Source organism: Lucilia cuprina, chromosome X (assembly GCF_022045245.1).
Source record: "Lucilia cuprina isolate Lc7/37 chromosome X, ASM2204524v1, whole genome shotgun sequence".
In the NCBI taxonomy this organism is placed as follows: Eukaryota; Metazoa; Arthropoda; class Insecta; order Diptera; family Calliphoridae; genus Lucilia; species Lucilia cuprina.
The window spans coordinates 11,013,985-11,029,946 of NC_060949.1; the positions used below are offsets into that span (position 1 = coordinate 11,013,985).

Consider the following 15,962-nt stretch of genomic DNA (forward strand, 5'->3'; position numbering starts at 1 on the left):
TCATTCATATATGTATAAATATATATGTATATGCTAAATATTAACATACGTATGTATATACATATGTGTGTGCATCATATGTATAATTTTTATAATTTAAAAATATTTGAATTAATAAAATAAAATATACATATTTAATTATATTATTATAGACTTGAATTGCAGAATCAACTCTAGGTATTTTAACCTCCACCACCATCAGTGGTGATAGAGGGTATATATCAGTTTGTCATTCCGTTTGTAACACTAAGAAATATATATTCTTGATCCTTATGAAATTCTGAGTCGATCTAGATATGTCCATCTATATAAAACACGCTCACGTTAAAACAAAGCAATGGAACCCCACAAAATTCACTCAAAATATTCATTGCTATCCTAAGCAGTTTGGTATTGAAAATCAGCAGGTCATTGAAATAGTTTTAGAGTTATAAGTAAAAATTTTAGACAACCTCGAAAAAAATAGCGATTTTTCACATATTTATTTGTACTTTTTACAAAAACTACTGCAGATAAATTGATGAATTTTGTCAGAGATACATCTATTGGTAAGAAAATTAACATTGTTAAAAATCAGTTCAAAAATTCATATACCTCCCATAAAAATGTACATATTCCCGTGTATTGTTTTTAAAGTTTTATGTCAATACAATTCATATCAAGGAAACAATTTTTCCATCGGTCCACAATTAGTCATAGCTCCCATACAAGGTCCCCTACCGAAAATCACTTAAACGGTCAAAACTCATTACCTAATAAAGATATTTATACAAAATTTGCAACAAATATTACTTTTATATACAAAAATGTTACCGTAAAATTTTCTTCCGATCGGTCCACAATTGCTCATAGCACCTATACAAGGTTCCCTCCCGAAAATCACTTAAACGCTCATAACTCGCTACCTAATTAAGATATTTATACAAAATTTACCACAAATATTACTTTTGTATACATTAATATTACCGTAACATTTTTTTCCGATCGGTCCACAATTGGTCATAGCTCCTATACAAGGTCCCCTCCCGAAAATCAGTTAAACGCTCATAACTCGCTACCTAATTAAATTATTTATACAAAATTTGGCACAAATATAATTTTTAACTACATAAATGTTTATTTTTTCTCATCGGTCTACAGTTGATCATAGCTGTCATACAAGGTTCTATCCCAAAAATCACTTCAACGACCATAACTCATTACCTAATTAAGATATTTATACAAAAATTGGCAAAAATATCCCATTTATAGACGCAAATGTAACCGTAAGTATTTTTCCGTTTGGACCACAATTTATCATATCTCTTATATAAAGTCACTTAAACTAACTTATTATCTAGGATAGAATTGTTACTTTTGTATACATTAATATTACCGTAACATTTTTTTCCGATCGGTCCACAATTGGTCATAGCTCCTATACAAGGTCCTCTCCCAAAAATCAGTTAAACGCTCATAACTCGCTACCTAATTAAATTATTTATACAAAATTTGGCAAAAATATAATTTTTAACTACATAAATGTTTATTTTTTCTGATAGGTCTACAGTTGGTCGTAGCTGCCATACAAGATTCTATCCCAAAAATCACTTCAACGACAATAACTCATTACCTAATTAAGATATTTATAAAAAATTTGGCAAAAATATCACATTTATAGACGCAAATGTAATCTAGGGTAGAATTGTTACTTTTATGCATAGAAAAGTCATTGTACAATTTTGATCAATCCACAATTGGTCATAGCTCCCGAACAAGGTTCTCTTTAGAAAAACACTTAAACGCATAAACTTATTGCCAAACAATGATATCCATGCAAAATTTGCCAAAAATATTACTTATATATACATGAAATTTGTTTAACGTAAACATTTTTTTCTCATTACCAAATAAAGTTTTTAAAAAATAAACTTTTTTACTTCACTTTTTTACTTATATATACTTGAAATTTGTTTAACGTAAACATTTTTTTCTCATTACCAAATAAAGTTTTTAAAAAATAAACTTTTTTACTTCAGAAATGTTACTGTCAATTTCCTTATCCGATCGTTCCATCCAAAGCCATTTCCACAGTATTAATCTAGTTGCATTATCATAACTATAATTTTAAACAATTATCTCCTTATTCATGAAGATATTAGTCGCTTATTTTATATTTAGTAAGCAAAATTTCTAAAATAAGTAAACGATAAATAACTTTATTAAACATTTCACTCACATATAAATTATTAAATATCGCAAAATCATAATTTAGGGCGTTAATAACATGTAAAAGAAAATGGTGTTTGTAATGTTCTTTCTATTAAAAAACATGAGGAAACTATTTTCACAAATATTTCACCAAATAAAAAATTGGCTGGTGGAGGGTATTTAAGATTCGGCACGACCGAATATAGCACTCTAACTTGTTTGTTTTAAAATCGGATAACGGGAATAATTTCCGGGAATCGATTGACAAGTGTGAAATTGGGTGCGACTAATACTTTTTGAGTTTTACAACTGCGTTCAAAAAAATAGGAGCGAGACTTCGAAATAATTGTGCAGCTTATTTTTAAAAAGAAACATTTACGGAAATCTAATATTTTTTCACGATATTTGTTTGTTGTTGAGTGTTTTTTAATAAATAGAAGTACTGTATATTTTTAATCTAAGTTAGGTTATATTTATTTAAACTAAATATTAAAAAGAATTCACAAATCCCTTCTATTCAAATAAGTTTAAGCAATTTTAAACACAGTTCACGAATATTTTTAATTAAAAATCTTGTAAGAGAATGTCAGGATTTACAAAATCTGACATCTGTTTAAATATCTCGTAAATCATGAAGATACCGCGAAAAGAAAAATTAAACATCTCGAATGTTCTTTCATTAAATGATTATTTGAATACTTTATAAAGTCATTTTTTTTAAATCTTTAATAAAAACTAAACATTTTATAAACAAATGATAAACGCTTACGGTAATGTTTTGAAATTAATCTCATTAGGGTGTCCCTAAATAGTGAAAATTACCCGGATTCTAGTTATAAATCATCGCGATCAATATTCAATTAGTTTAGATCAATTTGTAAAAAAAAAAAATTGGAAAAATTAAATTTCAGATCATAAAGCATATAGTCAAATCCATAAAGTTTACGAAGTAACACATTTAGAGGTTGTTTCAAACATGAATACATTTTTAATGCAAGAATACGAAAACGAACTGTGTTTTTATACCCACCATCAAAAAAGATGGGGGGTATATTGATTTTGTCATTCCGTGTGTAACACATCGAAATATTGCTCTAAGACCCCATAAAGTATATATATTCTGGGACAAAGAGGAGGTGTTGCCGAGTTTAGGTTTTTAATTTGGACCTTATAGGCCAACCAGGGGCCCGGCGGGGGGTCCTCAAATTAGGACACCTCGGCTATGTTAAATTTTTAAAACGATCCTATTTCTTCATTTCTTCATAGCAGTAAATTATCTCTTATAGTTTAGGAGATATTCGCATTTGAAATTTAAAATTTTTACCGTTCTTACTTTAGTTTTTGATAATAGCGGGTCCAAATATTCCCGATTTTCGCCATTTTTTTTTTATTCGCTTAACAACAAGTTCGTTTTAAATACTTTTTTCTATTCATTAAAAAATATATTTGCAAAACAAAAGGGAAAATTATTTTATTTTAACAAAAAATGCAAATCATATTTTTTTTGCTGTGTATTATTTGTATGTTTGGATTCCAAACATACAAAAATTACACAGCTGAATAACACCAAATACATCTACACACACACGTGTACATCTTTTTCTATGTACAGTGTTTTTGTTGCTTTTATAACAATTTTTTGATGAAATTTTCAGAGGTTGTCTCGGATTTTTGCTCATATCTCCGTTATTTACCGACCGATTTTGCTGATTTTAAATAGCGATTTTCTCGAAAGCATGTTTAATAGAATTATTGAAGATTCGGATCTCGCCGATATCTGGGGTCCTCTAAAATCTGATTTCAACAGACAGACAGGCGTACATGACTTAATCGACTCCGCTATCTATAAGGATCAAGAATATATATACTTTATAGGGTCGGAAAATTATATTATAGAAATTACAAACGGAATGACAAACTTATATATACCCTTCTCACGAAGGTGAAGGGTATAAAAAAAGAGGGAAATAATTCGGTAACTTTTAAACGGTTAATCCGATTTTAATGAAATTTGGTATGCACAGAGAGGAGGTGTTGTCGAGTTTAGGTTTTGAATTTGGACTTTATAGGCCAACCAGGGGCCCGACGGGAGGTCCTCAAATTAGGACACCTCGGCTATGTTAAATTTTAAAAACGATCCTATTTCTTCATTTGAGTTCCCATTTAAAATCTATATATATAGAATCTCCTCATCGTAGCAGTAAATTATCGCTTATAGTTTAGGAGATATTCGCATTTGAAAATTAAAATTTTAAAATTTTTACCGTCCTTTAGTTTTTTGATAATAGCGGGTCCAAATATTCAGTATTTTCGCCATTTTTTTATTCGCTTAACAACAAGTTTATATATCAAGCAGTGAAAGAATTATGTAAAAAACATGACTGAGTCCAAAGTTATAGGCATTTTAATTTAAAAATAAAATACGATAAATGAAACAAAACCTAAAAATTTTTGATATTGAGAGACCAGGTCCATCCTATTTTTTATGGAAAATTCAATTTTGAGCAAAAATATTCAAATCGCATAGTCGATATCAAAATATAGTGACCTGTTTTATATGACCCAATATGTTCTTAATCATTTTGTAACGGGTTTCGATAACCCCGCCCCTGGTATGGATATAATAGGCAAAAAACCAAAAAAATAAATTTTTGGGATTTTTTAAATTTTTTTTTGGGAATTCCGGGATTTCTAATTTCGAAATTTTTATTTAATTTTGGATTTTGAGTAAAAAATCTACCTAACTGTAAAATTTGATCAAAAAATATTCATAAATAAAATTTTTATTGCAATTTGAAAATCTCTTCGCAAAAACTGAATAAAAAACATTTTTTATTTTTTTAAAAAGTATTCCGCGAATTTTTTAATTTTCAAAAATTATATACAGTGAAAAGAATTGTAAAGAGTATACCCACACCATCATCTGATACAACGTTCACTGAGGAAGAAGCTATTGCGCTTATGTTGTAGCTGGGATTAAGTCGTGATAACTACATAACGTTAAGAAAGGCGCTATCTGAAAAAGGAGTGGATGTTTTACCATCATATGACAAAATAAATGAAAAGAAGAAAGGCATTATACCATCTCCTATTGAAATAACTAACCGGAAGGCTGTTATTGGACACGGCGCTCTACTCGAAAATACTGCTTTAAGGATTGCTTCTGACTTTTCTTCAGACCAACTAAAAAAAATAAATTCTTGTGATCTTCAACTTATTTGTAAGTGGGGATGTGATGGATTATCAGCACTCTTAAAAGCAAAACTAACGCTTCGTGATGGCAATGAAGTCTTTTACAATGTTGGTGAATGTGCTAAATTACTGGACTCCGGTTCCAAAGCTAAAGAATAATTATTTTTATTTACACACTATTCATTTTTATAAGATTTGACGATTAATTTATCTTTTTGATCTCTGAAATTGCTTGCCTTTATTTTGGCTACTATTGAATTGCTATATTATGCGTTAAACCTTATTCAATGAATTTATTAGTATGTACTTTATGATCTCAAAAATATGCTTCTGATAGCTGAGTATTTCTATTGAATTATTTATTTTACCTTATCTAATGTTTATGATTATTTTTCATTTCAAATTATATTGTTTAATATTATATTCCTTTTTAATAATGTATTATTCTCAGTCAATTCGCTCCTTTTGGTTCCCAACTGGGTTTACAATTTTTGATGTCTTTTAATAACAGTAATTTAGATCATATTTGAATAATAAGTTAAGTACATTTTCTGACCAACTTAAAATCGCTCACATGAATTGTCAAAGCATTTGTCCATCACATAATGCAACAAAGATCGATGAATTATCTAACATTATAAGAGGTAAATTTAATTTGTTTGGCATTTCTGAAACCTGGCTGAAACCAGATATTTCTGATGCTATTGTCCGCATATCTGGATATAAATTAGTTAGAAATGATAGACTGCTTAATAGGGGTGGCGGTGTGTGTATTTACATATCAAACGGATTGAAATACAAAGTTGTTTGGAAAATTTCTTTACATGGTTGTGAATCAATTTTTTATTGAGCTAAGTTTTAGTGGTGTAAAAACTTTATTTGGAGTTATTTATCTGCCCCATGGCGATATCAATGAATTCGAGAATTCTCATTATGAATTATTTTCGAAATATTTGAATATCATCATAGTGGGTGATTTTAATTGCAATATCTTTGATATATCTAAAGCCTACTTATTACGTTCACTATGTCTGCGATGTAACCTCTCTATATATCATAATTCCAAATCTACTCACTTTTCTGTTGCCCATGACTGCACTTCAATGCTTGATTTTTGGTTAAGTAGTGACAATTCTATGATTCAATTCTGCGATCAAATGCAATGTTGTTCAATTTCTTACCATTCCATGATTTATACTGTATTTCATTTAAATATTATATGTAGAGATGAATATATAGAATATAAAGATTTTCATCGTATAAACTGTAACGATATAATATCTCATATTTTTATATTTGATTGCGCTTCTTTTTTTTGGATCAAATGGTGTTGAACTTCAATTCCTTTGTTAATACTCTTTATTCATTTGAACCTACTACGAGAAGAAAAATTAAGGCTGATGATAATGAATGGTTAAGATCAAACGATATTTTCTCAGAGAGTTGGCTTTCTCTGCGTTTCGCTCGAATAGGACTACCACTTCTTGGTGTGTTTATTGTAAAAACCGGAATAAAGCGAAAACAGTAATTCGTAAAGAAAAAAGAAAATTCTACTCTAGTCTGTTTTCGAACCTTGATTCTTCGGGAATATGGAAAACTCTGAAAAACTGTGGTGTATCCAATGATAAGGGTTGGGTGTGTAGTTTTAATGTTGATGATATAAATGATTATTTTGCAAAAAATAACAGTCTCAACTGATAATAATGAAATTGATTTTAGTACTTTTAGTGAAACTATTGATTCCTTTTCTTGTATAAATCAAGATGAATTATTTGAAGCTATCTGTAAGATGAAAACAACATCTGTTGGTACTGACTCTATCCCCATTCGCTTCATTAAATCTATTTATCCTCTCATCTCTGATATTCTAATTCACCACGTTAATACGATTTTGACCACATCAAAGTTTCCTTCTATTTGGAAAACAGCCCGGGTGGTCCCAATCCCGAAATCGAAAGCAATCCATACAATAGATGATTTAAGACCCATTTCTATTCTACCAGCTTTATCGAATGCTGTAGAACACATAATAAAGAACCAAATAATACTTTCGGTTCGTGGGCTTATTACCCCTTTACTTGATATTATTACTCTTTTACTTGATATGACAGACGATATACGAAAAAATTTTAACAATAATATTTTATCTACACTTGTGTCTCTTGATTTGGCTAAGGCCTTTAACTCGATAAATTTTTCTAATATGATATATAAATTGCGAAATATATTTAAGTTCTCCTCTACTGCATGTAAGCTTTTTTTCCTATCTTACAGGTAGGTATCAATTTGTTGATGTTAATGGCCAACTTTCGGATATTCTTCCCCTTAGTTCTTGTGTTCCACAAGGTTCAGTTTTGGGGCCACTTCTTTTTATCTTATATATTAATGATTTCCCAATGAGTATTAACTCGGATTATTGCAAATCTTTTTTATATGCAGATGATGTAATGCTCTTATTTAGTGAAAATAAAAATGATTTTAATAAACTTTCTTCTGATATTAACTATACTCTAAATCGTATTTTACATTGGCCATCTGAGAACTCCTTGGTCATTAACTCAACAAAAACTAAAGCACAATCATTTGGTTATAATGGAGAGGATTTAAATATTTCTATTGCTGGTTTACCTGTATCGTTTGTTAATCAACTAAGATGTTTAGGCATTCATATCGATAATCGTTTAAATTTTGCAAATCATATTGATAATGTTTCTTGTAAAATTACGTATACTTTGCGTAAACTTTACTCTACCAATATTTATTTACCTTTTAAAATTAGATGGCGTTTGGCTTTCTCTCATTTAATGTCAATTATATTGTATGGTCTCGAGATTGTGTCAGGAACTTTTTCATATTTTATTACAAAGTTAAATAGAATTGTAAATACGATTGTTAGATATGTTTTTAATCTCCCAAGACGTGGACATATTTCCGACTATGTCAAACGTTTTCTTGTTTGTTCTTTTCTAAATTTTATACGCTACCGTAACCTATTATTTTTTTACAGAGTCATTAAGTTTGCATTACCCACATTACTATGTTCTAAATTCTCTTTTACACATTCTATTAGAAAGCCGCAAATTTTAATACCAAGGATTTCTTTAGTAGTATTTGAACAATCCTTTTTAGTTAGAATAGCTAGATATTGGAATTATTTACCTCTAGAACTAAGATTATTCTACCATTCCAATAATGCTTTCCGGCTCAAACTCATGAGCTTTCTCGTCTCTAACTAACTTGATACGAGTTTTTCTATACCATAATTGTTAATAATTTTTTTTCGAATAATTTGTCTATACTTTATCACTGCTGGGATCTGTCGTTTTTAAATTCTAATACTATGTTGTTTATTACCATTGGTTTGGGAACCAATATCACAATGGAGCGTATTTATAAATTTATAAAATAAATTACCATTATAATATTTATATTTATAAATTTTTTATTTAGGATTACTGTAATATGTTATATATTACCTTGTAATATATAAATATTTTTTGGCCAATAGTGGCTTCTTATATTACTATGAATAAAAGTAAAATAAAAAAAAAATCAACACAAGTGAATCATCTTCCGAGTATAAAAGTGTATTTATGACATCGCTAGTTCCATTAAGAATTCGAAAGTATGCTGACAGCGATTCTCCATCAACCAGTTTGGATGATATTTTTAAGAATTCGACTCCAGGATCCAAAGCTTTTTGTAGGCCAATAAGTTTTGAGTATATAAAGGAATCCAAAACAACAACTCAAGAATTGATAATTCATATTGAAGCAGAAATTAAAAACATACCTATAACAATCGAAATAGAAAATTATTCGTTTAACATGTCCTATGATTTAAAACTTACAATGATTGATGGGAAAATTGGAAATGCCATTACAGGAACATCATCTACTTGGTACTGCTACATATGTGGTGATAAAAAATCTGAATTTTCGAATATTTCCAAGCAAAGGTCAATAACATTACAATTTGGAATATCCCAACTACATGCTCGCATACGATTTCTGGAACATTTTCTACATTTAGCATATGTTTTAAAGTACAGAAGCATACCGGAAAATGAAAATAACAATAAGGAGTTAATAGAAATGAGAGCCAGTGAGAAAACAAAAGAAAAGAAAAGGATTAAATATTGATAAACCACTCACAGGATATGGAAGCACAAACGATGGTAATGACGATAAATAGAAAGCATAAAGTGAACGCAACAAAATTTGGAGAGTATTCTACAAAAGTTTCAAAATTACTTTTGGAATTATAAAATGAAAAAATGTTTTTTATTCAGTTTTTGCGAAGATACAAATTTCTCAAATTGCAATAAAAATTTTATTTATGAATATTTTTTGATGAAATTTTACAGTTAGGTAGTTTTTTTTACTCAAAATCGAAAATTAAATAAAAATTTCGAATTTTCTTATTAGAAATTCCGGAATTCCCAAAAAAATTTTAAAAAATCCCAAAAATGGGATTTTTGGGTTTTTTGCCTATTATCGAAACCCGTTACAAAATGATTATGAACATATTGGGTCATATAAAACAGGTCACTATAATTTGATATCGACTATGCGATTTGAGAATTTTTGCTCAAAATTGATTTTTCCATAAAAAATAGGTTTTTTTTGGTATCAAAAATTTTTAGGTTTTGTTTAATTTATCGTATTTTATGTAAAGTCAGCTTTCCAAAAAGTATAAATTCTATAAATCTTCTTAGAAACTTTTTAGATAACTTAAAAAGAAAAAAATACTTTTTCCCAAAAAATAGCAAAAAATCGCCTTTTTTAATTTTTTAAATTAAAATGCCTATAACTTTGGACTCAGTCATGATTTTTACATAATTCTTTTAAAATTTTAATTTTCAAATGCGAATATCTCCTAAACTATAAGAGATAATTTACTGCTACGACGACATTTTTTATAGTGCTCGATGAGGAAGTTCTATATACGAAAATCGGAACTCAAATGAAGAAATAGGATCGTTTTTAAAATTTAACATAGTGTGCTAATTTGAGGACCCCCGCCGGGCCCCTAGTTGGTCTATAAGGTCCAAATTCAAAACCTAAACTGGACAACACCTCTTTGTGCATACCAAATTTCATTAAAATCGGATTAACCGTTTAGAAGTTACCGAATTATTTCCCTCTTTTTTTCCTACACCACTGTGAGTCGGTAGAGAGGGTTTGACTATTAAGAAACTTACCTATGTCGAATTTCATGTCGATACTCGTACTTTTAGGCCTGTAATAAGTCAATTATAGACCGATCCACACATAATTTGGTAGATAAATTTTTGCTCCTTAGAAACTAACTTATATAATATTTCATCGCAAAACTCATATTTTTAAGCCAGTAATGCGCGTTAAAGTCACTTTCTGAAGGGGACCTTAAATGGTAGGGTCAATTATGGACCGATCCTCATAAAATTAGGTAGGAAGATTTTAGTTCATATAAAACTTATTATTTTGAATTGCATCGCAATACTTGAACTTTTAAAACAGATTTGCTCGTTAAAGCTGTTTTCGGGGGTCTACTTGTCTTGGGGCTATCCGAAAACGTGGACCAATATGAGGATCTGGACCCGTAATAATTCAGCCGAAAATAGTTTTCTGAGCTATTAATGTCCCTAAAACCATTCTAACTGAACCCATAATAATCTGAGGAAATATATTTGCCCATAAGAGTAGATCAACTGGTTTACAGTCAAATAAGATGAAATCTGCTAAACGTATTTTTGGATTGTGGGACTTCCCTAATGTCACGTATACATTCTAAGGCCTGCATTCTTTCTGTTAGAAATGCGTCCAGATCTTTCCAAACAATACGAATTTGTCTTTTTTACTGTGTTCCCATAAGGAAACAGAATTATCGGGAAGTCGTTGAATACAAAGGGAAAACAATTATCGGATCCCAACTGTAAAGACCTCTTTGTAAGGTCTTGAGACCTTCAGAAGTTTCCTTTTCAATAATATGGAGATTTAAGATGGTTCTTAATCAACTTACGTGGATTTTCATAAGCAGCTCTAAGGCTATCCCCATGATGGAAAAATAATGTGAACAAAAACAACAAAAGTTCTATACTTGTGTCAAAAAGTGTATATGTTGCCAGAGTGGAATTTTGAATGTATACCGTAAATAACGAGAATCCCACATGTCCAAAATTTCTCCATATAAAACAAATACATATTACAACAAACAAATTTAGAATATCGTCGCCTTAAATGCAAAAGGGCGTAACAACCAAACATTTTAAAATTAACATTTTGATTAAAAATACTTATTGCGAGAAATTTTCAGAACTCTGTTATAAAAAACTCCGACTTTATTAACAAAATTCAAAAGGGCGTAGTAACAAACTAGTTTTTTCCACAACCAAATCAAAATATTATACACAATTTTTGGCAGAATTTTCGAATTAAAAAATTTTTGTGTTTTACAGTAATGAAATACAAATGCTATATTCCTGGAAGGCACATATTAATTAATTTATTTATTTATTGATTTACATTGAATATTATTAATATGTCGAAATATATATTAGATTTTTCTTCATCAGAGTGATTTTTAAAAGACGTCTTTCTTTGAGGAATTAGTTCAATTATATGCTAAACTTTACAGGATTTGAAAGATATATTAATTTCTTAAAACAAATCATTTAACTTACACATAAAACGTGTCTTTGTTACACTTTATCACGATAAAATTTATTAAATATAAATATTAATATTATATATGGGCTGTGGTCAAATAGTCTGATCAACATTAAATTTAATAGAGAGTTTAGTCAATTTCTGACAGATTGTTATATGGGAACTAGAGTCAAATTTGGTCTAATCGAAACGAAACTTTACAGCATCAGTCTTGACGAATAAAAGAGGCTTATGTTGAATTTATTCACGATCGTTTTATAATAAACGTACTTTATAGCAATTTAATATTTTCTGGATTTTCGAGGAGTTTTGATCTAATTATGAACCATTTCCAAAAAGGTTTGTAATTGCGATAAATATATCAAATGTATGTACTAAATTCAGTATAGTTGCTTTCAAGCTACAAATACTAAAGCGTTGTAAGGACCTTTTGATTTTAGGAAAGTCGAATTTAAAAGGGCGTATCCCACAAAATTTACAGTAACATCTAAAAAAAAGAATAAAAAACAAGTAAGAGTGCTATATTCGGCTGTGCCGAATCTTATATACCCTTCACCATAGTGTATTTTAAACATCTTTTATAAATTTTAAATTTTTTCCCGACTACATTATTATTAAATCAAAAGCTAAACAAAAAGAACAACAACGCTAAACGAAATAAAACACAAAATACACAAGGCATCTAAACCAACAGACATATACAGTACTTTTCGCTTATAGTCACAACCCTTAATTGCACACAAATTGATGACTTTATCGCTAAAGTGATTATAAACAAAATTTTGTATATGCCACAATGTGCTTATAAAGAAAATCGTATATATTCATTTTTTGTGAATATAAAAAAAATAAAAATTCATGTTTATTAAAGAAATAAATATTATTTTCATAAATTCATTACATTAAAAAAATATTGCTTATATTATTTAAAAAAATCAGTAATTTTAGCCTGTTTCAGCTTGAGGATGTTGGTGACAGATGTATCTTCTATTTTTTCGAATAAAAAATTTGAATCTATATCTTGCTCTAAGCAAAAATGTCGCAAAATATCTACAGCATTTAAAATTTCTTTAATAGAAAATAGTTTTTCTTCAACAAAAACTTCATCATTTGGATCTAAATCAGTTTCTATTGCATTATTTTCTGCGATTATTGAGTCTACAATTTCTTCATCGGTTATAGCTCCATGGCAAATTAAGTTATCATCACAATGTAAATATTCCGGAGAAAGATTTTCGATTTCGGTAACATCATCACCACATTCATAATGTTCGATAGTTGCTTCATTTGTTATATAAAAACCAGCCTACAAAAAAATTAATTTATCATGAAAAATATTAAAAAAAATGCATATATGTATGTACATATACTACATACCTTTTTAAAACAATTGGCAATTGTCTCTGGCGTAATTAACCACCACCGTTTTATAAAAATTAAGGCGTCATATATTGTAATTGTTTTAAGATACTCGGCAACAGTTAAACCCTTTTCTATCGCACATAATTGCTTTTTAACAATAATTTGCCTATATTGATATTTAAAGGCATGTATAATACCTTGGTCTAATGGCTGTATTAGGGCAGTGGTATTTGCAGGTAGGAAATGGATTTTTATGTTCACCAGTTGTGTAGTTATTTTATGACATGCCGCGTTATCAATAAATAATATATTTTTTTGTTATTTGCTACCATTTCTTGGTCTATCATGGAAAGTATCTCATTCCAGATGACAGTTGTCATCCAACTGTTTTTGTTCGAAAAATATGTTATCGGTATATTTTTATTTTTAAAACACCTTGGCTTTTTCGGCTTACCAATACAAAACACTTGTTTATAGGAGCCAATTGAATTGCAAACAAATAAGAGTGTTAGCCGAGACTTTTGTGATTTCCAACCTTTTGCCTGGTCTCCTTTTTTAAAATATGTAGTGTTGGGTAAGGCTTTATAATAAAGACCACTTTAATCGGCATTAAAAATGCAATCAGGTGAATATTCCTTTAATATACCAGGTAAAAGAGATTGGAAATCTGCAGCTGCCAAATTATCATTTTCATTCGATTCTCCATGAATCTTGCCAAATTTTATATTTGAGCGTTTTCGCCACCGAAATAACCAACTAGAATCTGGTTCAAACTCTTCATCCAATTGAATGGCAAATTCTTTGGCTTTATTCATGATCATTAAACTTGTTATAACAGCATTTTGGCTACGCATATCGTTGAACCAAATAGCAAGAGCCTTTTCAACATTGGGATGCTCCCCTTTTCTTTGCCGTTTAGATTTCAAATTTGTTGACAGAGCCAGATCTCGAATTTTTTCCTCACTTTTTATTATTTTAGAAACTGTTGACACATCCACTTTGTATTTAATACTTAATTGTTTTCGTTTTAAAGAATTGTCTTTAAAATCGTTTAGCAAATTAATTTTTTGTTTTTTTGACAAATTTACCCGTTTACTCATTTTCTTGGATTTGATTTTTACAAAATTATAAAAAAAATTTCTTAATAGCTAATATGTCAAAATATAAAACAGTGTTATTTTAAATGTTCAACAGTGTAGCTTCAAGAAATTTTGGAGTTTTTAACCGAAGTGTAGGTGGCAGTAATATTTTAAACGATTTAACTTTTTAAGTTTCGTAAACTTTATTACCACATAGCGTTAAATGTAATGCTTACATTAGTAACAAAATCTGTTGTTCTTCTACCAGGCAATAGGTGACGATACTAGTTAATTTACGATACATTTTTTTGTCGTAGAAGTGGTTTGCGACTTTGAAAACTAATTTTTTAGAAAAAAATTTTTCGTGTGTAACAATATCGTGAAGTTTTTTCATATAACTTGACTTTTAATAACCACGGATAGATGGCATATATGTGAAAAGTGCTCATATAAACAATGGACTATAAAGTAATCTTTTTGTATGAATTGATCGATAGAGACATTTAAATCTAATAAAATTGACAATATAACTAATGTGACTATAACAGTGATGACTATAAACGAAAACTACTGTAAACATACGTAACGAAAAACACAGAAAAACAAAAATAACAACGCAATGACGCCAACAGCATCCAAACCAAGGGTGCCCAAGCCCTATGCGCTTGGTACTCTTTTGATTTTGTAAATGGGGTTAGCTATAGACAGTGTGTTTTCTATACACTTATATGCGCTTAACATTAGCAATACGTTGTTGTTGTTCTTAACAATATACAGGCAAGAGTAAAACAACAACACTTTCGTATTCATTGCTGGTAAACATTGACGAGACGTAGATTTTGTTTTTGTTTATCGTAAAAAAAAATTGTTTTCAAAAGCACTTGTTAGTAGTTGTGTACTGTAAACATACGTAACGAAAAACACAGAAAATCAAAAATAACAACGCAATGACGTCAACAGCATCCAAACCAAGGGTGCCCAAGCCCTATGCGCTTGGTACTCTTTTGATTTTGTAAATGCGGTTAGCTATAGACAGTGTGTTTTCTATACACTTATATGCGCTTAACATTAGCAATACGTTGTTGTTGTTCTTAACAATACACAGGCAAGAGTAAAACAACAACACTTTCGTATTCATTGCTGGTAAACATTGACGAGACGTAGATTTTGTTTTTGTTTATCGTAAAAAAATTGTTTTCAAAAGCACTTGTTAGTAGTTGTGTTAGTTTTAAATTTCAAACTTACATTATTCGCAAAAAAATTATTGTACAATAACTCACAATTTACTCTCATATAATTGAAAACGTTTTAAATTCTTTTTTCTATTCATTAAAAAATATATCTTCGAAACAAAAGGGAAAATTATTTTATTTTAACAAAAAATACACAGCTGAATAAAACCAAATACATCTACACACACATGTGTACATCTTTTTCTATATACAGTGTTGTTGTTGTTGCTTTTTTAACAATTTTTTGATGAAATTTT

The 15,962-nt window shown here is 29.3% G+C and overlaps 1 protein-coding gene across 1 annotated transcript; it reads right to left on the bottom strand.

Annotated features, from left to right (window-relative positions):
- Positions 1 to 12,852: 12,852 nt before the first annotated feature.
- On the bottom strand, positions 12,853 to 14,836 carry LOC124421356 (tigger transposable element-derived protein 3-like). The gene is made up of 2 exons (XM_046956417.1): positions 13,410 to 14,836; positions 12,853 to 13,338 (listed from the first exon to the last, which is right to left on the bottom strand). Exon 1 carries the CDS (start codon positions 14,492 to 14,494, stop codon positions 13,994 to 13,996), a length of 501 nt encoding a protein of 166 aa, XP_046812373.1. The 5' UTR covers positions 14,495 to 14,836; the 3' UTR covers positions 12,853 to 13,338; positions 13,410 to 13,993.
- Positions 14,837 to 15,962: the final 1,126 nt, after the last annotated feature.

What these genes read in the sequence shown, in the direction of transcription:
- LOC124421356 (XM_046956417.1), bottom strand. Translation starts at nt 14,494, where the DNA reads ATGAGTAAACGGGTAAATTTGTCAAAAAAACAAAAAATTAATTTGCTA.